General features: G+C 39.3%; 1 protein-coding gene across 1 annotated transcript in view; it reads left to right on the top strand.

The window, feature by feature from the left end:
- Positions 1-14,807: 14,807 nt before the first annotated feature.
- The window catches only part of ST18 (ST18 C2H2C-type zinc finger transcription factor), a gene marked incomplete at both ends in the record, with an annotated part of 157,513 nt that continues 146,162 nt past the window's right edge, over positions 14,808-26,158 (top strand). The window contains 2 exons of the mRNA XM_082499226.1: positions 14,808-14,846; positions 15,154-15,289. Coding sequence (XP_082355352.1) covers positions 14,808-14,846; positions 15,154-15,289 — 175 coding nt within the window. The remainder of the gene's footprint in view (positions 14,847-15,153; positions 15,290-26,158) is intronic.

Genomic DNA, 26,158 nt, shown 5'->3' with positions numbered 1-26,158 from the left:
ATATGCCTCACTTGATACTTACAAAATGTTAATGAATTCTTACAAGGTTCTAAATACCCTTTTTAAAAGTAATGCCAAAAATTTGTAATCTTGCTCACACACTTCTTCCGCCCCCTATATAGACACTTTATACAAATGGTTACTCACATGCCCACTGTCACTGGAAGCGTGGGTTTCCCTGTTTCCTTACCCTGCTGGAGATGGGTTTGCTTCTGCTTTGTGCAGCTCCCTAAAGTCTGCTAATCTTTACACTGGTGACATGACACGCCATGAGTTCCTGCACGCACCTTGAGCTGTGGGTCTTTCTGACACTGCACCCCGTACTGTCAGTCCACCAGCTGGAGCGCAGCCTGTTCTCTACATGGGACAGGGAGGATGCTGTGTCAGGCCGAGACAGGGTCACGATGGCATCAAGGTGACTTCTGCCAGCATCAGACACAGTTTGACTTCTGCTCTGAGTGCCTTCCTGCTCCCAGGTGTCTCCCCGCAATCACAAATTTTCATGCCTCATACGTCTTGTCAAGCTGACTCCTTCCCTTAAAAGCCCGGATGACCTCCTGGTTACTGTTTCATCCATCTGAAAGTCATCCTATGAAGCTTGATCATTGTTCATTTCCTGTTTAAAGCTACCAGTGTTTGGACAAACACCCTCTCAGGCAGCTCTTTGGGAATTCATTTTTGGGTATTCCATTCACATATGCCTCTCACATTCACAACCCTATGTATGGTCTGGTGTTACACAGGCTATGTTACCAAGGAATGGCTGTGTGAATTCCCCCCAAAGGAAGAAATATTTCAGCATAACGCTAATTAATGTAATAAGTCCTGTTTTTTTACTTTTGTTGTAAAAATGATGGCTATGCTACAATGCATGGATAGGCAAGAGTGCCTAAGAAACTATATGTGGTTTGGACATGTCAGTGAAGAGTGCGTTCCTCCAATTATTAGATTTATCAAACTTTTGCGCAAAGTTTTCTTCAGATAATTTGTTATCTTTAGATAGTTACTTACTTAATACTATCTTTCAAAAAAACATTTCAGGAACTCTTTCTAAATAGATTCGTCCAAAAAGTGTAAGGTCGGTCCTGCACGACATTTTGTTGTGGATGCCAGCACATACCACCCGGGTGTTCCCAGGATACCACTTGGGAATCTATTAGTTGCTACCTTTATTTTTCTAGGATACCACTGCATTGCTATGCATTTATATATTGAGAGAAAAGAAGATATATTCATGGACACATGGAATCCTACTGCAGGTGTGTTATGATTTTGACTGCTGTATTTTCCTTAGGAGAGTGATTGTGGTGAGTTGACCTTGGCTGGCTGCCAGATGCCCACCCAGCTCTCTCTCACTTCCCCCCCTCCTCAACAGGACTGGGAGTGGGGGGAAAACGCTTTTAGGTTGAGACAAAGACGGGGAGATCCCTTACCAATTACTGTCATGGGGAAATGGACACAACTTGGGAAAAAAGAATTTATTTAATTCATCAGTCTGGATTGAAAGCAAGGGTTATAAATGTTTCATTCTGCTTTGTGTTCTCTCAGAGCCAGATTTTGAAGAGAGAATTTCTGAAGAGGCCCTGGGAAACTTTCTTCAAGCTTGATGGAAGAGGAAGGAAACAAATGGCAGCTACAGAAGAAGCCTGGAATCCTGGGTCTAAAACAGAGGTACAATTGGGCACCAACTGGCTTTATAAAAGCCATGATAAACCTGCTAGCGCAACCTTCAAAACTGTGCTTTTGTAGTGCTGTTTTTCAGCATTCAATATGCTTCTACTTTTCTAATCCCTTTCTTGTGTTCGGCTGAGCACATACAGGGTAGCTTCTTGGCAACAACTTGATATTCAGTTCCACATATACTGATGGTGCGGTAAGGAAACCTTATGGGTCATCAGCTCCTAATTGTAGCTTGAAGGATGTCTACATTTGTGCATCTTCAAGTGGTGGGGAAGGGCTCAGAGATTTTGCTAGATGAGGAGTAAACCTGAGGTAGGTTGGAAGGAAGGTAGAAAGGAATGTGAAGTGGCTCTTTCTGGTGAAATGGACCAGTGATCTATTTTAAGGGTGATCCATGGATCTGGAAAGACATTATGGAAACCAAGAAAAACTGACTGCGGAAAACACAGTCAAATGAAAGAAGTTTGGGTTCTTCATAAGCAAATAAAGGGGATTTCTAGGGTCAGTGGGGGATCGATGTTATACAAAGGGGATGTTGCCTCTTTTATGAGACTTCTCTTTCCAGAAAAATGCTGCCTTTTTTATCTGTTTGCAGCTCCTCACTGCTAGAGAGGTTGTGTTTAAGGTTTGCAGTAAGTGTGAATGCTCCTTGGTAGTAAACCAGGAAAAAATTAAAATCAATGGAACAGTCATTAGAGATTACAGATAGAGTTTATCTGTATTATCTAGTTATAGGCCTCTAAACTACATTTAAATTCATGGCTTATCTCAGATTCTCATGTTCTAAGATAAATTAAAAAAAAAAGGTTGGATTTTATTTCTTTTTTTTGCTTTTTAGAGGCAGGCTACATTTATGAAACTCATACACGAGTTTAGGTTGTGAAGAACCTAGGGCTTTTTGGTCATTATCCATCTAGCCTCTCTCTCTTTTTTAGTCTGATATTAACTTTGAATTCTTTATAATTGCCATGGATTTATACATCTTTGTAGTTTTTCTCTTGTATTGTTTACACCACTCTAAACACTACTAGTAGTTTCTACTGTAGTGTTTACAAAGTGGGACTTTCTTACAGAGCTTTCATAAACATCATCTTATTGTTTGCATCGGAGAGCACTACCTTATTTGTCAGATTCTCTGTTTAACGGGACAACATAATAAGCGTATGTTCGCAAAAGCATTGCAGAACTTGTCTGAAATACTTTTTCTAATAACATCAGTATTTCAAGTTTATAAAAAAAAAATCTTGTTTACAAATAGAGATCTTGAAAACTTAAATTAACCAAAGCAATTTTCTCTGCACTATTTCACCATTACTGACTTCAATTTCAAAATGAAGTGTGTCAGTTGTTTCAAAACCTACTGTTCTCATTAAAAAAAGTTGGTTTCGATGGAACTGCATTGCTTGCCTTTTTTGTCCCCTCCTCCTTAATGTGTTTCCCTGAAGACAAAAAATATCTTTTCATTCAGCCCTCTGAGCAACTTAGTTTCAGCTTTCAATAATTATTGGCCTCTTTGAAATGCATTGCAATAACACTACAAACCCCGATGTGGAAATACCTCAAACATCTGCAAGGATTTCTTTCAAGAGGCTCATTTATTTCACTTTTGCAAGGCAGAGCAACTTATTATGGTAAGGACCTTTGAGAACAAGTTGAATAACTCCAGAGTTTATATCCCTTTTAAAAGAAACACGGGTCTGTGGCATTCGACCTATAAAATGAAGGGGGGGGTTCTGCATTGAAATAATACACAAGACAAACTGCTTTGTTATGTGTTTAAACAGAAAATTGTTGAAGATTGTACAGTGTTATCTCCGTATTGATTTTTATAGAGAGTATCATTCTCCTGAAGAACAGGGGAATATAAAATAATTTTAAGATTATTAAACTCAATGTGATGACTGCAGGGAAGGGGCTGCCTTAGTTTCTGTATAACTCACATTGACAGTGGTTGTTTTGCTTTCTACCTTTACTGCTTTATGCCTTGCATTCTTCTTTATTTCCTATCTTGTTCTTTAATCAGTTTAGATTGTTAGAAATGACACAGATACGAGCTTTACCAGCTGCCAGAACAAGTACATTCTGTAGTTCACCCTTGTCAAGTACTAGTGCTGAATTAATTGTTTGAATTCCTGTGTTGCTGTCAACACAGCTGGCCAATACTCCAGTGTTTCCTTACCTCAGTTTATATCATGATCAACATTGGTTTGCAAATGGTTCAAGGTATGTAGTGCACCTTTTAGTCTGTTTTGTGAAGTATTTAACAAAACTGAGATATAATGAAGGGCTGGAGAACAAATAATGCTAAAATTCATTTAACTGGCAGCTCTGAGCAGCCCAGCTACAAAAGTGGTGGAGAAATGAATTTCAAGGCAAACCAGCTTTAGAGATATCCACATACTGAGTGGTTCTGTATTCAAGACTGTGAGCTGTTGCATTAACAGAAGTTTATATACAAATGACTAATTATGACATTTGATACTTAAATTCACAGCATCACACATCTAGCTGAACTTTTTTACTCTTAAAGTTATAGAAGCATTCCTTCTTATCATGGCAGTTTTAAATACTTCCCCTTATGGCTAAAATAAAATACTGGTCCCATAACTAATTTAGTTTATACAATAGCAAGATCAATTTACTGGGAACAAACTCATCTTTTCAACATCTAAATTCCTAGGAAAAACTATTCTTCCTGGAGAAAAGCTTAGAAGTTCAGCTTTTGTGTTATTTCCTTGGAATGTTACTTAGAATTTTCTTGCCTTTTTCCTTCCTTGTACCTCAGTGAAAGTCTAATGTCGCTGAATTTTAATTCTGTTTTCTATAATTTGCTGGTGTGCTTTATGTGAGCCCCTTCGGTTCCAGAGCTGATACTGTGTTCATGAGAGAGCAAAAGGGCCAGAGACCTTTCCTGGTAAATGTCATGTACAGGATGTTAAAGGTTTTGCTTCATTTGTAATGAAGAAATTATGTGCCTGTGTCTCCCTCTTGTGGCAACAAAATATTTTGACCAGAAATTCTTAATCATAACAGAACCATTGGGAAACAGCACTATCTTCCCTGGTTTCAGATTTGCCTCTTACTGTTAATTTTTTAACGCTCAGTTTCAGTGATGTTTTAACTGAATTGTTGAGTATTCTCCTAGAGTTGCAGTGAAAACTTCAAGTTAAAACTTTGGCCAGAATTAAACTCCCTGGGCTTGTACTGTACTGTCCCTCAAAACTAAATTTAGCATTAAGAAGGCTAACTGAACTTTTTGGGTTTTTTTCATATTAAGTCCCAGCTTTTAAGGTTCAATTAATAAGAAGACCTGTGAGAAGCAATTTTCTCGCAGAAAGAAGAGCCTATCATCTCTCTGTCATGCTTCTGCCATCCTGTTTCTGGACCAAGGTGGTTTGTATGCAGCTTACTCTAATGTCCCTGCAACGTTCCTCCCATAACTTCTGTTTCCAAGGCTGCTGTAGGAAATACCAAGTCAGGCATCTCTGCCCTGCACCTGCAGCAGAGATGTGTTAAAGCTTTAAAAAAAACAACCTGTCTCAGATGATAGCTAAGAAAAAAACCATCAAAATCTGGTTTTGTTTTGTTCTTAAGCATTTTGTTTTGGTTTGGTTTTGAGCTTCTAGTTTTGAAGTCCTAAGGACTCAATTATCTAATGGCTTATCAACACCCATCAGTTCTGGCTCGATTCTCTATCAGTTTTTACACACTGAGTAGTCCAAGGTGCTTGCCTATGTAAGTGGAGGAGTATTTTTTTTTTCTCAGGAATGGCAGGCACCATCTCAGGGCTTAAGGAGCCTTCAGGAAAACCCTACCTCACGGTATAGTGGTATATAGCAGTATGTGGTGATATATAGTGGCAACTTTTAGTGAAGATCCAGGAGTATAAAAAGCCACCTAAGGAAGTAGTATATAGTTGTTTCTGTTATTAAAGCCTGTGTTATATAGAATGCTGAATGTCTTAAATCCTGTACACACTCATTGTCTTGCAAAAGCGACTGACAAGGTATACATCCTAGCAGTAGCTTGGGAGACCACATTCTTGAAGTAGTAACCTAAATGCACTTGCCTCTGACAGTTACTAAGTATCTATCGCATCTTCTGGGAAGCTGAAGATGAACACAAAGCACAGCAAAGACAAAAAGCAATATAGATGTCTCTGTTCAAAGTGAGTTTCTTTAAGCATAACCTGCCTTTGGAAAAACAAACCAGATCTTAAGAAATCACTGCCATCCAGCTGAGTACAAAGAGTGCCCAAAGGTAATAAAATGTTTGCAAGTGCCAGGGCTATTGAAGCTGTTGTGCAAGCAGGAAGTATAGTTCAGAAGGAAGTGAAGGCACAGACCTGCCCTTCAAACATGAGGCTGAGCCACATGCAGAATTCAGCAGCAGCGAACTCTTAGACCCCTGTCCTTGTAGGTCAATGATTAGGACAGAATAACCACATATACAGAGTGGCCAGAGTTTTACTGTCCCATTTCAAAATAGCAAAGAACATCTTTAGGGTGCTATTTTGTTCCAGACTTTAGAAACAATACAGAAAACAAGGGAAAATGTCCTTTCACTTTGGGGCCAAGAGTTTTCTACCTCTGTCTCTCTATCTGCAGTCCTAAGGACTCACCTGTTCTCTTATAGCCTGGGAAAAGTTGTGTCCTCATATTCTGTAATCTGACCCAGAAGGGGATCCCCAGAAGGGATGCTCCTGGGAACAATTTCTGGCTTTGTGGTGGTGTGTTTTTTTAACTACGTGAGTTAAGAGGCATCCTCTGAAAGAATGGGAGATGGGTTACAAAACACTGTCTTCTTACAACTAAGACGAGTCTGAAGTTTCTGTGTCCCAGGTGAATACCTTAACCATACAGCTAGAAAGTAGAGGAATGTTATCTCGTTTGGTGAATAATTATCACAAGTACAATAGCTTTTAACAGAAATTGCTGCTGATGAGCAAGAAAGGGATTCCTAGTCTGGTAGTTAAGGGCATTTGAGAAATCTAAGCATCACTTGCTGTAAGTCAGATAAAGTCCAGATTTGAAAACAAGAGCAAAGCTTACAAGGAAAATTATCTTATTTGTAGTCAGACATAAAGGGTTTGCACGCCTGTCAGAAAAAAGGGGGGAAAAATGCCATGTTACCAGAAGCATTCTGTAAAATCTGATATACCTGGTCTGAGAATTGGGATTTGCGTGACTGGGCGCTGCAGGTAAGAGACACAGGGTAATAGCTAAATTAGCATGGACTAGGTGTGACTTATGCAGTGAGCAGTTTAGGTGTTTTAGAGGTCAGAACTCTCCTTTCTGAGGATATTATAGTTACCTCAGGGCTTTCATAAGCCTGAATACTCAGCAGCTATTATGATAACTTACTTGTCTTTCTTTCCATCTATAAAATATGTGAGAAAAAACCGTTTTGATTATGAGAAGATAAAATCTGAATTGAAGAAAGCAGTTTTAATATGTCTAGTGTGAAAAACTTTTCCATATTGTCAGTTTATCCCCATTCACAGCTTGGTAAGGTACTAGTTCCTTTTCTTTTGTCCCTGGTATGTTCTACTTTCTGGTTCTTGTACAAAAGAAGGATGTTTGAAATACCATTAGAAATGCAGTAAAAGATGCCTAAAAGGAAAAACAATTAGGAAGTGGTCTTATGCTGGTTCCGGGACCAGGACATTATGCCGGATCGGAGGTAGTAGAGAGAGTCATAAAAGATGATGTAGCACCTCAGTCTAGAAGTTGAACTGTGCCTAATTTTTCTTTAATTGTCAATACATGAGGATTAACATCTCTTTCTCATCTGTTCTGGCAGTACTTCAACTCTGATCTGGATGGTTTATAGGAATGTCCTCTGTTCTTTCTGTATATCTCCACAAGGCAGTGTGTTTTTCACTAGTAAAATTACACTGCAACTAATGTCATCTGTATAAAAGTCATATATTTGGTCACAAAGAGCAGTAAGACTGCCAAAGAAAATGTAGAATAAAAATAATGTAACAGGCTGAAAGCATAATATAACAAGTATATTGAAATTATTTGTTTAGGAAATTTATTCAACCATCAGTCTAATTTTGTCCTACAGAAACTACTACTGCGTATATGCAAGACAAAATTTCAGCCTGTCTCTAAGATCCTGGGTAGCATTTGGAAAAGCCGTGTTTGAACTTCTAGGTGGAATACATTGATCCAGAATAACCGGTGTGCAAGAAGCAATAATGCCATTAAGGCGTTGCTTTTTCTTGGAGAGCTATTACTCGGAGAGCTACAGAGCCGGCTCTCCTACCGTGACCGCGAGGCTGAATCTGTACAAAATTGGTACCTGCCTCCACTGGGTGGCAGCCCAAGCTCTTAAACCCGAAAGCCATCGCTTTCTCTTTAGCTGAAAAAACGGCATCACCCTCGCATGTCACTGCTTTGTAAAACTCATGAGACTTTTCTGTACATCCAGTGAGTCAGGCGTTGGCCTCTTCATCCTCAGGGACTCTCTGATTACCCGTAGCAAGATGGCCTCTCCTCTGCTAATGGCACTTCAAAACGCAGTTCCCGTATCACGTTTTAATCGGATTACGATTGGTTCAAGCAAGCTGTGTTTTAAAATGAACACCTTGACCATGAATATTCTCTACCCGCAGATTTCATTTGAGACATGTCATTGGTTAAAGTAGCTTATCTGGAAGCTAAGGGGAAAACGGTGTACTGTGTGTTGCACATAGCTTTAAAATTTAAAGCATGCTGAAGCACCACTGAAGAAAGCGAATCTTTATAGTGGTGAGAGATAGCGCTTTTGATCCTTTCTTCTAGGAAGCTCATGCCAGTGGCTACAGTCATTACCGTTGTCTGTTCAGCTGTAGTCTTTCTAAGTCTCATAAGCAGAACAGGTGCTTGGATGGGGAGTACACCTCATCCAAGCAGGAGAGGGACCAGTGTGCCTCTCCTGCACTGCCCCCCATGATACTGGTGAGGGACGCGCTGCTAGGATGCCGCCCTTCCAGCCAGCAAGAAACAGAGGTCACAACTGTTTCAGGTATTAAGGTTCCCATGGTAAAGAGGATGGTAAAGAGGAATTACAGTGTCCTGACCAACCTGCATAAAAGTAGAATTTCCTTTAGGTACCTGAGGTCTTTCTGTACTTTCTCTTGGACTCAGTTTCTCTTTCTCCTCTTTCTGGTAACTTTAATGGATTTCACAAAGAGTTGCTTAGCCTCACAGCATATATCACATTTTAGTCACGATTTCACCACAAAACAGCGTAATACAAGACGAATTTTATGTGACTGGTGTACAAGCAATATTCTTTTTATAGAAGTCTGTTGGTTTAATCTAAGATATGTAACCTTGCGTTATTTCAGGCCTTGTCATAGATTCCTTTAGGAAAGATTGCACTGTTTGGCTATAGAGGATAAATAAGGTCATGGATCCTTTTTTTCTATAGGCAGGCTCAGCAAACTCTGTATCACTGAAATAAGATGCTAGCTTTGGAGTTTGCCGTGGTTTGATCTCAGAACTGTGAGTCAGTGTGCTAGCACATTCAGAGCTGCATCATGCAGAAAGAGGCATTGTATACCACTTTTCAAAGTATCTTTCATCTCATATATTCAAGCTCAGCACCTGAGAGATTTATGGAATCATACCCAGGCAACAATAAAATGGTAAGGAAAAGGATAATCTCCGAAGAACCTATCTGCACCTTAATCTAGAGAATTTGTACTAAGGTTAATGACTCAGTTTGACAACCTAAGTCCTTGAAATGTTTTCAGTAGAGCTTATTTGGATGTTTCCACTGAAACAGACGTTTTGTATCAGAAACATATAAATGAAAATGAAAGTTACCTTTAGTTTCATGGGATGAATTTCAGTTCTGAAACAGAGATATTTCTTATACAGCTCTCCTCAGGAGTTTTTTAGGTTTTTTTTGTTGCAGCTAAGCTACAATGAAAACATCCCCTTGCACTAGTTTCTTTCTTGGTCTTAACAGATGGGAAGTATCAAATTCTTCTGCATCCCTTTACTGATGTAGGCTGACCCAACGAGTCTGATAGTGCAAGGTGATGTAGCTGACTGTAGCCTACCATGAAAGGAGGTTGTAGAGAGGTGGGGGCTGACCTCTTCTCCCTGGTGACAAGTGATAGGACAAGAGGAAATGGGTTCAAGTTATGTCAGGGGAGGTTTAGATTGGATATTAGGAAGCATTTTTTCACTGAAAAGGTTATTAAACATTGGAATAGGCTGCCCAGGGAGGTGGTGGATTCACCATCCCTGGAGGCATTTAAAAAAAGGGTAGATGTGGTACTTAGGGACATGGTTTAGAAGTGTTTTTGTCAGGGTAGGTTAATGGTTGGACTTGATGATCTTAAAGGTCCCTTCCAACCTCAGCAATTCTATGATTCTATGATTCTATGAAAAGTAGAGCTCTTCACACTCACTCCTTAAGTGCACAGGAGACTTCTTGTACCCCAAAGAGGGATACATCGTTCCTAATTTCTGGTAGTGATACCATGAGCTGTGGAAAAACTCCAGCCAGTGCAACCTACAGGCTCTCTCTCTAGCAACAGAGGTCACCATGGACATACCACCACTAGTGACTGCACCGGCTCCCAGCTGTGAATGCAGAACCTCATTTGGTGGCTTTCACTCAGCTTTGCACAAGTTATCTGGGGGTTTGGGATCACACCTGTGACGGTGATTGCTGACAGCATTTTGAGGGAACAGGCTCTCAAACAATAGAAGGATCGTGGAGGAGTTTTCCTAAGAATGAGACCCAGATTGTAATATTTGCTTCTAAGAGAGATTGAACATGGGCCTTAAACTTGTCTCCGGATATTTTAACCACACATGATATTTCTTCCGCCCAGACAATTCACTTAATACCTGCAGTGAAATAATGCAAAGGCGAAGAATAACCTTCCTGTGCCTATTGCGTTGTAACATGCTGTGCTGTCAAAGAGTCTTCTGGTCTTCTGTGGAAACCAGCTGTACAAACTGGGCTCTGCCTGCGTGCAAGTGGGTCTCTGTCCCTCACCTACCTTATAAAAGACGACTGTCAGAGTTAATTTTTGTGAAGTACTTCACAATTACTACCTGACAGATGCCTAAATACGGCACATGGTTAGTATAATAGTGTAACTAAAAGGACCTTAACAGAACCATTTTTGCTTTAAAAATCTCTTTTTTCTCTCAGCACTCTGTTTTAATGTTCCCATCTTCTTTCCATTTAATTCTCATCTCATACCTTTTGTTTCTTTTCATTGGCCCTTCTGGACAATTGTTTTTGGGAAAGCCTTTTTATATATCTCTCTTTCCCTCTCTCTCTAATAGATACCATCATCTTTTAAAGAGCAGCCACTCCCTCCCTCAGCTAAGTACTATCTTGGCAGGCAACTGGGGAGGAGGAGTCTTCTTTAAAAGGCTTTGAAATTGTGTTGTTAAAAAATATATAAATAAAGCAACAAACCTTTTAATAGGGCTTTGAACAATCATCCCTTTCATTCCCTTATGGCCTATTGTGCTTCTGGCTTTTTTATTATTTAGTGTGCATCAAAAAAAAAAATCCAAATGTTTTATGTTAAGCCATTAAGAGTTTATTTGGGTTGAAAATAAATAAATAAATGTAGTACTAGCAGTTGGGACCGTGAGCACATGCACAATTGCCTGGCAAAGGCAACCTATAGGAGGAATATCAGAAGGCCAGAATAAGCTTCAGTGAAAGACCAGAACAAAAGCATCAGCAGCATTTATTTCTGGTTAAGTACTTTTGCATGAACTTGACTACTGGAGTGGTTTACCCAGCTTTTATCTGTTTCAAATTCACTGCACTCCCCCCACCCCTCTCTGCAGCATCACCTCCAACTGTAACTCGCGGTAATTACATGGAAAAGGGGGAAGCATGGGATTTTTTAAAGCTTCTTTTGTTTTATTTTTTTAAACTGCCTGATGGGAGCATGCGATTGGTTGGTATCCAGCATTGCTCCTGGAGTTATTAGATACCTAACTAAATGCTTTTTGCATGGCCTGCCTGGATTTTTTTGTGCATTTAGATTTGTTTTTCAAGTGCTGGGTATATTTTGTGAATAGCCAGGAAAAGCATTTTGTTTTTTTCTTTCTTTCTACCCCCTTCCACTTTTGTTTGCCAACTCTGCCTGTCATCCACAGAGAATTCTGCAGCAGGCTGGTGATTGCAGCTAGGGCTCCTCTGTGTCCATAATTAGTATCAATCTTGCTTGGTCTCATTTTCCTGGTGGGGCTGTTGGGGAAAAAGAGAAGAGCCTTTGCCATTAAATGCATTATTAGGTTCGCATCTTAGCTCCCATGTGACCTACATTTGGCAAATCAACATCAAAACTTAATCTTTCTAACCCTCTTTCTCCATAAGACCGAAGTATATGGTAAGTTTTGAAAAGCATGCATATAGACTGCTGTTGGTATTGTTAAAGAATTAACACGTTGCAAGAGGTAGCTAGGAGGAACTTCTGAGAATTTGAGCTTTACTTTGCTGTCTCAGTTTTGAGACTCATAAATAAAACAAACTGATACTCCTTGTTAAGTTGAATGGAGCCACTGACAGTCCAGACCTCATAAAATCAAGGGAGAGGCGTCCATCACCAATCAGGTTCCAAAGGAAGGACAGTGCCTAATGGGTACCCTTCAATGAGTGCCATTTTATGTGTGGGACATGGAATGTCAAGTTGCAAATGACAAAAAGAGCTTCTAGCACACGTAATCTCAGGTGTGTCAAAGCCACCAGAATAGAAATGTACCCACAGCACAGAAAACAGAAAACATGAAACTGGAGACCTAATGTTCTGTGGACCTTGCTCTTGTGTACAGCCTTCTGCATGCTGGTGCTGACCTGTTCAAAAATAGGTACTAGACCTCAAAAAAGGCTTAACGGGAAGACCTAACGGAGATCTTCCCAGTCCATAAAACAGGGATTATAAACTTTCTGACCTCATTGTGATACTGTGAAAGTAACTAACCTACAGTATAACACTGCACTATTTTAGTAGTCAGGGTATGCGTTCCTGAGATACAGATAATTAAGCGGAACAGTGAAGTTATTGAGAAAGAGGAAGAATATATGTATACTATTCTATAATATATTACTAATTTCAATGAGATGAGAAAAGCTAATAAGGTAAACTTGGAATAAAAATAAAACAAATACACAAAGATCAGTGGACAACTTGTTATTGGCTCCAGTGCGTTTTGAAGTCTACATCAAGAAGCAAGAGCAGCTGTTGTAGTAGAGTCAGTTGTTATGGAGAAGTGCAGGTTCACTTGATCTCTGTAAGTGATTACCTTTGGAGGATAGTACTGCTGTACTACTTGACAAGGCACAACTGCAGACTCTGACCAAAGACTGGGTGTTTGCTGGGCACTAAGAAATAATCACATTTGTTTTAAAAACATACTTAAACAATTCTAATTGCAAGATCATTCACGATTCATATTTTAAAGGCATTATTTTCAAGTATCGGTAAAGAAATATAGCTAGGTAGTGTAAGGTTTTGTGCATTTCTAGAAAACTTGTACATGTTTAAAACCCGTACTTTAGTCATCTGATTTTTGGTCATGAATGATTCAGTTGTTAAAGTATATCAACTGTTGAATGTCCTTTATGTCATACCTGGAATGATCCTTATTCCTGGAATAAAGGTTTGGAAGAACCTATGCCAAAAACCTGTAAAAGCTTATAAAGGTATTTCATTTGGGATGAGATCAGAATACACGTTTATTCTGCAGAACCAGATCCCACAAAAGGAAAAGCAGACTAGTGTTTATTTTACAACATGATGTCACCATGTCTCACCTTGTCCTCTCACAAACATACACAACAGGTGTTTTATAACACCTGTCGTTTAGACCTTTGAAAGCATAAGAAAAAATATTTACTAGGAAGTTTTTAAAAAAAATGCGAGTACGACAAGGGCTGCCACGTAAATAAGAAAGAAGGGTGGTTTGGATTGGGTGGCAGAAAGAGGATTCCAATGCTGTTTTGAAATTTAAAGAAGGAAATTACAAAGAGATCAATGAAAACAATTTTTCTCCCATCCACATCTGGAAACAGTTGTCTGTGATTTATTGTAAGTATAAAGAAAAGCACTGGAGTGGCTTGGTGTGAGTGAAGGCGAGTGGGCAGTACTGTAAGCTCTGGGTCTATACGGTACTTCTCTTCCTATAGAGAACTAAAGAAATTTCTGCTTCTCTGCCTAAGCGTGGCTTTGTGACTAATGGCGTAAGAGTTTTCAAAGAATAGATGGGTTTAAAATAATGAAAGTGGGTGGAGAGGGTTTATAATTTTAGGAATACTTGAAATCACTGAACTGAAATGCAAAATCTAAAGTTCCCCTGATTTTTAAGGCAATCCCAAATTGCTTAAAAATTCAGCCGTATAATGAGGCAAAGTCATAAAATTGGGTCAGAATCCTCACTTTGAGTTTTGGGAATACTGAAGACTTGAAACTTGGGTATGACTTTTATAACGGAGGCCTATTTCTTTAATGAACCAAAGCAAAAGACTTTCAACATGTGTTTTGAATATCGCTGGGTGTAAAGTAGGGTAAGCCATTGAGTTTTTTTGCTGGTTTCTGTGATGGGCTGGAAGACTCTGAATTAGTTGCTGCCACTTAACTTGGCTCCAGGGATCCAAATCTAGATCCTGCACTAGTTCCAGCTGTTCCTTTCAGATCCCTTGTGGAAGAAAACAAAGGTTACAGCAAGGAAAATATCATGCAAGTACTAGAGCAAATGCACCCAGTCGACTAAGCAAGACTGAAGTTCTGAAATGATAAAGCAAATATAGCTTAATGTTAAGACAAAGTAACACCCGCCTCCTCCTCCTCCTCCTCCTCTGTACACACACACAACTTGTTTACAAAAGTGCCTTGTAGTGACTGTTGGTGGTGTCACTCCGTCCCATGCCCCAGAGCTATCACCGGGCCTCATGGGAGATGTGACTACAGCATCGGACATGGGACTGTTTGTTCACTCACTTTCTGTGAAGAGAGTTTTGAACTGTGTTTTGAATAGACAGCATTTTCTTTGTGTGGTTGGTAAATAACACAGAGCAAAGTTAGTCAGCAAGTTGCATAGCTTCTGCATTCTGATTCTTTGGAGCCCTTTTGTACCAAGCTTGACAGGATGTTTTTAACAGAATGTGACCTCACTGGGATACCAGAGGTAAGGAAAAAAGTTATTGGGGCTGTTGTGGAATATTTTGCACAGAGCTGACCAAAAGTGCTGCTTTAAAATGCCTCTTGGAAAGAAGATGGTTTCACGGTGAGCCAGTCAACACCTTGTTCAGTGAAAATCAGTGTCTTTCACTCCTTCGTAAGTTATAGGAAGTCTTAATAAGATGTTCTATTTCCCACTTACGGAAACAGATGCTGATTTGCAAATCTCAGAACGGTTATGCACTTGCTCTAATGTGTTGAGCAAAGGCCCAGTTCTAGTGACAGAACATCATAATGTGTTCTTTCTAACACAGAACAGAATAAGCAGATCAGATCCAGTTGTTCATCCAAGTCCTAGAAGCAGCAGTGCGAGAATCGGAGCAGTGGCAAACCCAGCAAGACCAGGCAACAGAGACCTTCTGGACACCCGTACTCCATCACTAGGTAAAGGTAAGAAGGAAAGAAAAAAAGCCTCAAACAAGTATCAGTGCATTTTCGGAGTAAGATCATGTGTGGGGTTTCATCACAAGCGTTAAAACTGGGGCCGCCGCTTGTAGTTGTGCTTGGAGGCAGTGCAAAGGGGGCTGTGGTACCCTGGGGGATGCGGGGCTGCGCGGACACCCCCTCTCCTCCCTCTGCTGGTCAGCGCCGGGGAAACGCGGCCGCGGGCGGCGGGGGGGACCCATCAGCTTTCTGCCACCGTGGGGGAAAGCCCTGCTTGCTAGCGGCTCTTCAGGGCTTCTTGAGTGTGTTGCTCATGGTTCTAAGCATGGACAGCATTAAGATGTAGTGATGCAAGGTTCGGGGGCATCAGAAGAAAGTGTTCAAAAAGTCAGGGGGAGATGATTTTTTTTTAAAGTACCCACACAGATGTAGTTCAGCTATTTATTCATACCGTACAAAATTATCATAGATTCATGCTGAGTGATCTGGGTGATTTATTCATATTCATGATCTACAGAGTGTTTTATGAAAAATGAAAGAAAAATGCATTATTACACAAAATAGCTTCATGAATAATAGGCATCTTGCTGTTCTGAAATTGAATTAACAATATGTGATCTGCCTTACTATGTATACCAACAGAACAACAAAACTTCATTGTTTTTGTGGTCAACAATTGTTATTATTTTCTAACCAGTACAGGTGAGTAACCAAAAAAAAAATAAATTGTTTGGAGTCACTGATAGAACAGTGAGAGGAAATGAAGTTCTCACGATATATAAACCTTGTTATTCATACTTAAAGACTTACATAACAAAGAATTCTAAAAATAGGCCTTTAAAATTGGAAAGTTTTGAGTACTGCTGACAGTGAAAGTGTTCTTTGGTAAATGAGAATGGAAAAGTTTGCTCATTTACTTATGAGTAACCAGAGTTGCTCTTTACTGTAAGGCACACAAAGAACTAGAGATTTGTTTTTTCTTGTGATCAGTTACAACGTGGATGGGTTGAACTTCATTTAGTGAAATAAAAGATGTGATGAGCGTGTCGCTGCTCCAAGTAAGACAGGGTAATGACTTTAGTTTGTCAAAGTATTTACAATGATACTTTTATGATGTCAAACTTGCTACTGTACTTTGACCCACCGGCATGTGGCAGATAAGCTGCCAGCTCTGTTGCAATTAGAGCAAATATTTCTTCTGAGGAAGCTTCTAGAGACAGGCCTGTTCTCTGAAGCAGAAGTCTGTCAAATGGGGATGATTGTAGTCACAGCTTTGGTATTTGTGTTGCAGTAATACTTTTGGTCCTCATCATGGGTCAGATACTGGGTATGGTACAATACAAAACCAGATTTTATATAGCACACAGCTAATGATGCAAACATGAGGCAGCAGTTGAATAAAATAAAAGTGATAAGTTATTCTGTCATAGAAAATACACCCAAAGTGTTAAGCTGGAGTCTTCTACAGCCGTGTATGTACTGTTAGGGTTCTTTTAACCGATGATTTTTCATAGCATCTCGCCCACTACAGGTAAACTGGCCCCAATAGTTGGAAGCTTGATCACTTTTTAACCTTCAGTGAGGGAGGAGTTGGCAGGGTGGGATACAGTTTACTTTATCCCTGAATTTGAACAAGAGAGGGCAAAAGTTCAATAAAAGTAGTCTATTTAGTATTTATGAAAGCTACAATGGATGAACCAGTAGAGGTCAGTACAGAGCGCTGAAATGGAAGTGGAGTACCAAAGCTTTGTGTATTTATGCTCTACTTTCGATCTTTAACTTTTCCTTTAAAATGTGGTAAAGGCTTACAGTGGCTTACAGTCAGTACTCCTGTGCTCTTTGAAAGATAGATTAAAAATACTTAGGATAATACAATAATGACAGACCGCTTGAACGGTGTAGTTTAAGCAACAACATGCGTTTTGTAGCATGTTATAGATTGCAGAGAGATGCTGGAAACCAAATTTTGTGGAATCATTATTGAAATCAATGTGTAATACTTATTACATATATTGCAGTGACAAATGCATCTATCTGATGGTTAGGTTGCAAAGAATTAGGAGAAAGGCGATAACTTTTAGGGACCAAGTTTTCACATACTTGAAGGTAAAGGAACAAAAGAATTTTTCTCATTTTAGGTAACAAATTTGGGTAATTATCATTAAGTGTTGTTCTAAAGGTCTTTTCTTTGTGTATATACACATATATACAGAGAGAGAGAGAGGGAGAGGCAGAGAGACGCTGTATATAAAGTTGAATTATCTTTTGTTTCACTTTTTAAAGCCGTTGTTTGCTCGTGGTTTCCTTTTGTGATTTAAAGCAAGGAAAAGAATCACCGCGTATAGTCTGTGCATGAAAAGATCCCTCAACGTATATTAGCTGCAAAAGCTCATCTCTGAAAAGCTTCTGTTCAAGCTGCTTTCTGTGGATCTAGAAACAGCAATCTGCCTGTCCCCATTCTGTTTCCTTGCACTTTAACTAAGTACTTCGAAAACTACCTTGCTATGGAATTGTAATTTTGGATATTAAAGAATTGCCAAAAAAAATTATCACCAGATAAAGATGGAGTGTTCTATTTCGATTTCAATACTGACTGACATCTGCTGCCTATGAGCTCAGGGAGAAATTTCCCAGTATATTCAGAGAGAATAGTACTATAAAAATGGGGAAAATTTTTGAAAATCCTCTTCACTTGTTCTGCTTACCTTTCATGCTCTTCTTTAAATTGATTATTAGGAAACCATACATTACAAACCATACTTTCTTTTTATGTGCTTTGTCATACACTTACAAGTGACAAGTACTAGACAGAGACTCCGCGACTCTTTCTCACTTGTGGTGTTGTGTGCCATTAGAGTCAGACGGAACAAGTGTGTGAATGCCATTCAGAGGGCTGTAGGAGAAGATTACTGCAGGGAAGGGATTCCCTGATAACTGTAACTGTTATCAATGACATAAACTGAGGTAGGAAGGAGACAGATGTCATAAACTGCTGTTGCATATTTGTCATGTGTTTTTTCCACACTTATATGACTGTAACATCACATCACGGATCTTGCAAAAGGTCTCCCTTTACTGGTGTAGTGTAAAATTCTGGTTTTGGCGAAGTCAATGGAAGTCCTGATGTTTGAATCAGGAGTGAGATGAGGAGCTCTGAAGGCTCGTTTCACTTTTTTTTTTTTTCCTGAGGCAAAGGAAACTTAGAAATAATCTTATTTCTTTCATAACACAGGGTCCAATCTAACAGTGTGGCACATAAGTGATGGCATGTTAAATGACAACTTTCATTTTGAGTCCAGATTTCTTACCAAAGGCTTGGATTCGATTCCATTCCATTCAATTCAGTTCAGTTTGTCTTCATTTTAAATGGAGAAGTGGAGAAACAACTTCTAGTACTGATTTCAGTGGTGGGTTTGATTGTATTTTGAGAAAAGCGGCTTAAATCCAAAAGTCAAATCCACCTTTCCCCAGGTAAACTTCCGATGTCTATACCATTTTGGCACAAAATATTTTCCTATTGCCTTTTTCACATCTCTCTCATTTTTTGTTGGGTAAAAAGAGTGTAAGAAGTATTTTGCTGAGCTACGGTGGAAATACTCATTTACAGCAACTGATACTCTTCATTAGTTGTTGTTGGGAGGGAGCCCTCCTCGTCAAATGTTTTTTCTGAAAAGTAGTGCAAAGGTTGAAGTTAAGGTGGTTCTTATAATACTCGACACTCTTGTTTTAGCCAGTCAATGCTGAAGTCCAGAAGTCCGAGTATTTCTATCGCTTCACAGTATCACAGTATCACAGTATGCTAGGGATTGGAAGGGACCTCAAAAGATCATCTAGTCCAATCCCCCTGTCGGAGCAGGAACACCTAGACGAGGTTGCACAGGAAGGTGTCCAGGCGAGTTTTGAATGTCTCCAGAGAAGGAGACTCCACAACCTCCCTGGGCAGCCTGTTCCAGTGCTCTGTCACCCTCACTGAGAAGAAGTTTCTTCTCAAATTTAAGTGGAACCTCTTGTGTTCCAGCTTGAATCCATTACCCCTTGTCCTATCACTGGTCGCCACTGAGAAGAGCCTGGCTCCATCCTCATGACATTCCCCCTTTATATATTTATAAACGCTAATAAGATCACCCCTCAGTCTCCTCTTCTCCAAACTAAAGAGACCCAGCTCCCTCAGTCTTTCCTCATAAGGGAGATGCTCCACTCCCTTAATCATCTTAGTTGCCCTTGCTTCAGTTAAGTTTGTTGACATGTTAAATTTCATGAACATCTGGTCTGTTTTTTTCCTGTAACATATGGGATATAAACCCCGAAATTCAGAAACCAAAATAATGTTGCTGGAAATATGTAGTTCAGTCAAGTATAATGTTGTGCTAGAAGTTTGTTATTCTTATCTGTGTCCAGACCAAAGATAGAAGATTACAGCAGAGCTGTTCATGATTAAGGAACAGAAGGGCAATCTTATCACCGAAGTTCTCAGTCTCTTGGTACATTAATGTTTGATATTTTCTTGATTGTGGTTATTACATTCATATATTCTTACCGGTACAGTAATATTATATTATCATTTTGTCCCTCTTTTCTGATGTCTTTGATTTATCTGTTTGCTGTTTTTTAGAAATTCTTCCCTGCAAAGTAGCTAGGCGTAGTTAAATTATGCTATCACTATAGACCTGGGGTTTATGTTTGCTTGTTTTTTAAGTCAGGCATAAATTTCTCCATTCCTAGTGTATGTGTGTATAAGGGTGACTTCCAACATTTTTGCATTACCTAATATGGAGGTATCTGTCATTTAACTATAAAGCTGTGTGTTGTCTTCAAGCATGTATCAAAAAATTGTGGCCTCGTGTCCAGACGGAAATAGTACTAATTCAGTCAGTGGTGATCGGCAATCAGGATAGCAGCACTAGTGAAAATCTCTTCATATAAACAAGGACACCGTGGCTTTTGCACCAGAAAATGAGTTAATTAAGGTTCCTTACCTGTAACTAAGTTATCAATCTGCAGATTGCAAAATAACCTAAAATAAATTCGAGCTAATAAATTAGAAGATAAATCTAGGCAAATAAATTTTAACTTCAAACATTCCACAGGGATAAAAAGGATAGATTTTTCACCCATTTCGGGAATAAAAGGACAGCCTGAGGAATTGCTGTAATTCTGGGAAATGTGCTCTATATCTCAAGGAAAAAAACAATGTAATGGTTTCATTTTTGGTAGTTCTACCATTTAATAAAGCATATCTATGGAGGCACCTTGGCTTCTAAGGTGCTTAAGGGATCAAAAATGGTGCTTTTCCCTAATTATATTAAATTGGATGGTATAGTTGGGTTTGGCTTTTTTTTTCACTTTATCCTGGAATTCTATTGGGAATTTGTTACTTGTCCTTTTCATTGTGTAGCTCAAGTCAATACTAGGCTTTTTTTTTTATCTCTTTCCTCACTTTCTTATATGTCAAGAATAAAGTTCAGACTCCAGTCTCTCCTTGATATTCTTTACCTCCTACTGAAATCAATAGGAAGCTGAAACCAAGTCTTGAGTCTTACCTACCCTGGTAATAGAAGAAAACTGGTTGTACCGGGCGGCCTGAGGCTGAGGACCTATAGCCTTTATAATGTCAACATTAAATCTGAGGTATAGGGGGGTTAAGGCTTTCCAGAAACTTTGGAAATCACTTCCTTTTCATATAAAATTTCTGAATCATTTCTCTTTTAGCTGTGTATTTTTAAGATGTCAATATTCACACTATCACCTTAACTGTAAACCCAATAAACGTGAATTCAGTTTTTGTAGTACATATTCATGATTATGTTTACAAACAAAGTCATTTCTGAAGATCTTTACGTTATTAACAAGTCTCTTCTAAAAGTGAGTCTTATGTTTGGCTCTACTCTTGGAATAATTTTTTTATGAAGAAATTGTAAAAGATCTTCCGTATTATAAGTTTGTGGTTACTCAATGTACTGCAAGGGGCTATTAAGAATAAACTTCACAGAATATAAAATATTTAACAAGTACCTAGTTTTACTTTTTCCTTTTGTACTTCAAGGACAAATCTCAGTTTCAATTGGATGCACTAGGCCTTCCCAATACTGTAAAAATACAATGAATAGCAATGTTATTTGACTACATTATTAGACTATTCTTTGGGGATTTTATGGTGCTCTAGAAAAAGAAATATGTCTTTCTGAAACTTTTTATTTATGTATATATATATTGTATTTTTATGAATACAATTTATATCTATCTATACATGTATATGAATATATACAGAACTTTATGAAATTTTTGCAGAAAAATACTACTTGGGAGCACATTCATGGTTTCTGTGATCTCAACAAGTTCATATTGACATTAATTTTGTACCAGGAATTAAGGTGTTAATCTTAATTAAGAAAATGTTTAATTAAAATTGGATGGAATACGGCTAAAAGTCTTAAAAAATACTAGCTGCAGCTTTAAACAGCACGAAGCAGAAACACATGTCATTGCCCATGAACCTGACTTACAGAAATATTTTATCTATTTTTCTCAGTAATAATTTTATTAGTAGTGCTCCTACAGAAGTGTTAATCATGTGATTTCATGTGTCAAAAATATTCCGGTTTGCTAGCAGATTTATACTACTTCAGAGAAAATGTATGAGTAAAGATTTTCTGATAGCTTAATGTTGGTGGTAAAGAGGTTCACAGAGAATGTGAATGCTTATACCTGGTATGCTTATACCAAGTTCTCTTGCAAAAAGGTGATTTGGAGTAGCATGGATTTTAACTCTTGACCACCCTGATTGCATTCTATGATGACATGACTGGATTGTCTGGATTTGTGGTTAAGGAGAGCAGGGGATGTCATCTGCTCTGACTTTAGCGTGGTTTTCAGCACAGTCTCCCACAACATCCTCATATTCAAGCAGGGTTATTATAGAGTAGATGGATGGACTACTAGATGAGTAGAAAACTGGATGGATCATTGGACTCAAAGGGTAGTGTCTAATTGTTTATGCTCTGCCTCAATCCCTGTGATATGTAGAGTTCCTCAAGGGTCTGTCCAGGAACACGGTCTGTTTAATAACTTCATAAGTGTCTTGGTAGACAGTGGGTTAAACTCTATATGCCGACAGTGATGAAGGCTAACAAAACACTGGACTGTATTGACAGCAGACTAGCTAGTAGACCAAAGGAAGCTGTTATTTCCCTTTACTTGGTACTAATCAGGCCACATCTAGAACTTTGCATGCAGTTCTGGATACCCCCATACAAGACAGATGTTGATCAACTGGAGCGAGTTCAGTGGAGAGTTACCAAGGTGGCTGGAGGCAGGAGCATATGCCCTGTGAAGAGACTGCAAGAAAGCAGAGCTTGTTTAATCTCGAGAAGAGATGCCTGCAGGAGAAAAAAAATAATCATGTTTAGACAGAGCAATCCTGAGAAAATAATAGTGTAACAACTTCTGAAATAACATTTTCCATGTAAGTGAATTGTGTCTCCTACCTCCTACAGAAGCTCACCCATTCCTATGCATCAGGAGAGCTTGGGTTGTTCAGGAGCTCCAATGAATCTGTAAATACAAGGAAAGATTCCCTTGCAGTTAGGCAGTAGGTGTAGTGCTGCACTACTTTGTAAGGGAAAAATATTATTTTCACATGGGCACTAATGGAAAATATAAAAAATCAGCATTCTAGATGTAATCTGATGGGTTATCCAGGTCTCTGAACCTCCTGTGCCTGCTGCCAGGATCCTTCCTGCGAAGCAGTCCTTGCCATCACTCCTGGGATGTTGGAAATTTACTGAGTCCAGGTGTTTGGCCGGGATGGTGAATGCTGTTGGTAGGGAACTGATGGCCTATGGATTCTGAACTGTGCCTTGGTTTGATTTGATGGTTTTGTTCATGTTCCCCTGAATTTTGATGTGAACATTTTTGCTTAGGAATGAAGAAATGTGTCAAGGATGTCATAAGAAATCTGACACATTTTTGTTTGGAAGTGAAAATAGTAGAACAAAGGGAGTGATTAGCAGATATTTGTAAGCCTGTCTTTTCCTTATGTCAAATCAACATGACTGAGATCGAGGACAGGGAGCTTAGAGGAAAAGGATAGGGTTCATGAGCTCTGTTGTGTCAATGGTAGAAAATACTCTACTTGGCAATCTGACATGCATTGTAATCACTCTTCTACTGTATGGATTTATACTCTGGAAGATATTAGGAACTGGCTGGGAAGATAGCAATGGGATCAGCTCTGGAACAGACACCAACAGAGTGATACCAGGATGTTCAATCTGTCCCATCCAGATGTTCTCCTGTTAGGCCAGGGGAAGCATCTCTCCCCCACCCCCTTCCTCCTGATTGCAGAAGCAAGTGTGATATATACATTGTATGTTTACAAGTTTGGTTTGCTGTCCTGACCCAGGCTGTGCTGATCAAATGCGGGACTACCCAGCAGCTACCCCTCAGGCAGCACTGTTCACAGGACTTGCATAACTTTTCATCACATTTTCTATTTCTTTCCTTTTTCCTTTTTTACTTTTTGATGTTCCTTTTCACCTCTCTGGTTAACTCTTTCCTGCTTCTGCCTCTTTCCAAACAACAACCAGCCCCAATTTCTTTCTCCCCACTGGTCCCAGCGTTGCTATATCTCTTTGCCAGTTCAATATTTCTGATATCATTGCTGATGTACTTGTGGCCTTGCACAGAATTTCTGCTACAGGTGCCCGGACACTGTTGACCTTGTGTGACTGTACTCACCAGAAGGTCCCCAGTGCTCCCCTTCAACTATCTGTGAAGTTTGAACATTGATCACATAACTCTCTCTCAACTGTTTGTGAAATCCAGCCATTCTTCACTGCGCTACCTATAAAGCTTATTAGCTTCTCGCTTTGTTATGTCTCAATAGTTTCTCACTTTCTGTTCATGTTTGCATGGGTAGGGTTAACATGTCCTGTTCAGTTAGCTTTAACTCCAGGCAGGGCCCAGGCACCAGCCTCATCGCTTGCCTGAGCCCTACAATGTACAGCAGCAGAAAAGGTAGGTAGCGAACTAATGAATTTAATAGTAATTGGTGTAACTATGTAGCGTCTTCACTGTCAGTAAAGTGGCAACCCATTTATAGGACTTTTCTGCTTTAAATATTGAATTTAAAAATTAACAGTGCAGTGGTACGGTCATACTTCAGGAACCTACATGTGTGATTTCCATGACTACACGATCACCAGCCAGCATCGCATCTAGGACAGGGTGCAACCTGGAAATGAATAGAAGTGCGTGCACATTTCCTCTGATGTCTTTATTCATTCCTGACCCTCCCTGCTTCAGATCACAATGCAGCTGTGGTACAGTGATGAAGATCTGCAGTGGGAATGGGGACACAATGCAACAGCTTTGGAGGAGCTCAGAGCACTCAGGACCATGTGTACTGCCACTATCGTGGTGAATGGAATAGGAGATAAGGCTATGCGTGATGATGGCTAGTGATGCATGATTGAAACCTTTTAGGTTCCTTCCACACATCCTGGCACAGGAACCTGCCTGTCAGGGCTACTTGGGAGTTAGAGTGCGTGCATGGAAACAGGAGCAAACTCTGCCGAAGTTCCAAGCTAATGGGAAATAAGTAATCTAACATTGTGTGAGCAGGTGTCACAGCAGTGACTGTGACAAGTAAGCCTTGCTGCAAGGCCGGGTACTGTGTCACATTTCTTTATTCTTGTGGTGGTTGTATGAGAGTTGGCTGGCTCGATATATGGCAGAACAAGGTCTCATCTTGGACCCAGTCAATGCAGACCTAGTCAATGACAGAGAAAGTTTTCTTCTGGTTGTCCCTGGTCACCGAGGACAGGGGGAAGCAGAGCAAGTAGGAGCAGCTGAAGTCACAGCTATCAATGCAGCATCAGGGTGGGAATAAACACTTGCAAACTGGATGCTAGAAAAGTCCTCAGTTCTAATTCATGGCCAACCCAGATGACTTGAGATCATCTGTTAATCAAATGAGAATGTGCTCTTGTTATGAGAGACTGGACCCCATCACAGCTGGAAGGAAAAAAATCACAACTGGTGTACTATAGTCCTCTGGTACTAGGTAAAGAAACAGGCCTTAAAAATCTGGTTTTGATCTTTTTTTAAAAAAAAAACAAAACAAAACAAACAAACAAAAAAAAAAAAACAAAAAAAAAACCAAAGCAAACCCAAAACCAACTAAACCCACTTTCTTAAATGCTTTTAATTTGAGACATTAGGAAAATTATATTGATGCTGCCCATTGTTATCTCTTGTAGAGATCATAGTCAAACTTGCTAGTGGGTATGTACCTCCTAAAAATTAAAAACTGTTGAACTTAGTGTTTTTGAATGATTCTTTAATAATTTTGAAATAACATTCAGTTGACTCATTTCTGTATTATTAAATCTTTACAGTACTTGGCTGCAAGTATAACAAAAAATTAGCGTGCATAATCATTTCTGTGATTATAGTGTCTGCTGCCCAGTTACAAAAAATCCGTGCAGAAGGAAGAGAAAATACAGCACATCCTATTCACCTGTTTATATAATCTTATGGTTAGTGCTATCACAAAGGCATCAGGTTTATTTGGTGATTTCTGGATGTCAGATTTCATGAGCGAAGTGAAAAAAGCACAATGGACAATGGTGACTAAAGATGAGAAGATAATGCCTGTTCTTGTAGAAAATAAAAAGTTTTAGAGATTTTTGTATGAATAAAACTACTTCTGTTTCTGAAACAATACTAGGGTTGCCAAGAATTTCAATGGACTTGTACAGTTGGATCATGATGACATTCTTGGATGGCTTTTGTTTCTTTGTTGAACCAGGGATCTAACACTATCCAACACTCCACCAAAGATGTATTGCATTTGGTTATATTTTTAAAACTCCT

Source organism: Vanellus vanellus (assembly GCF_965231255.1).
Source record: "Vanellus vanellus genome assembly, chromosome: 2".
Classification (NCBI taxonomy): Eukaryota; Metazoa; Chordata; class Aves; order Charadriiformes; family Charadriidae; genus Vanellus; species Vanellus vanellus.
Note: the sequence above shows the minus strand (reverse complement) of the source record. Positions and strands in the feature narration are given on the sequence as shown.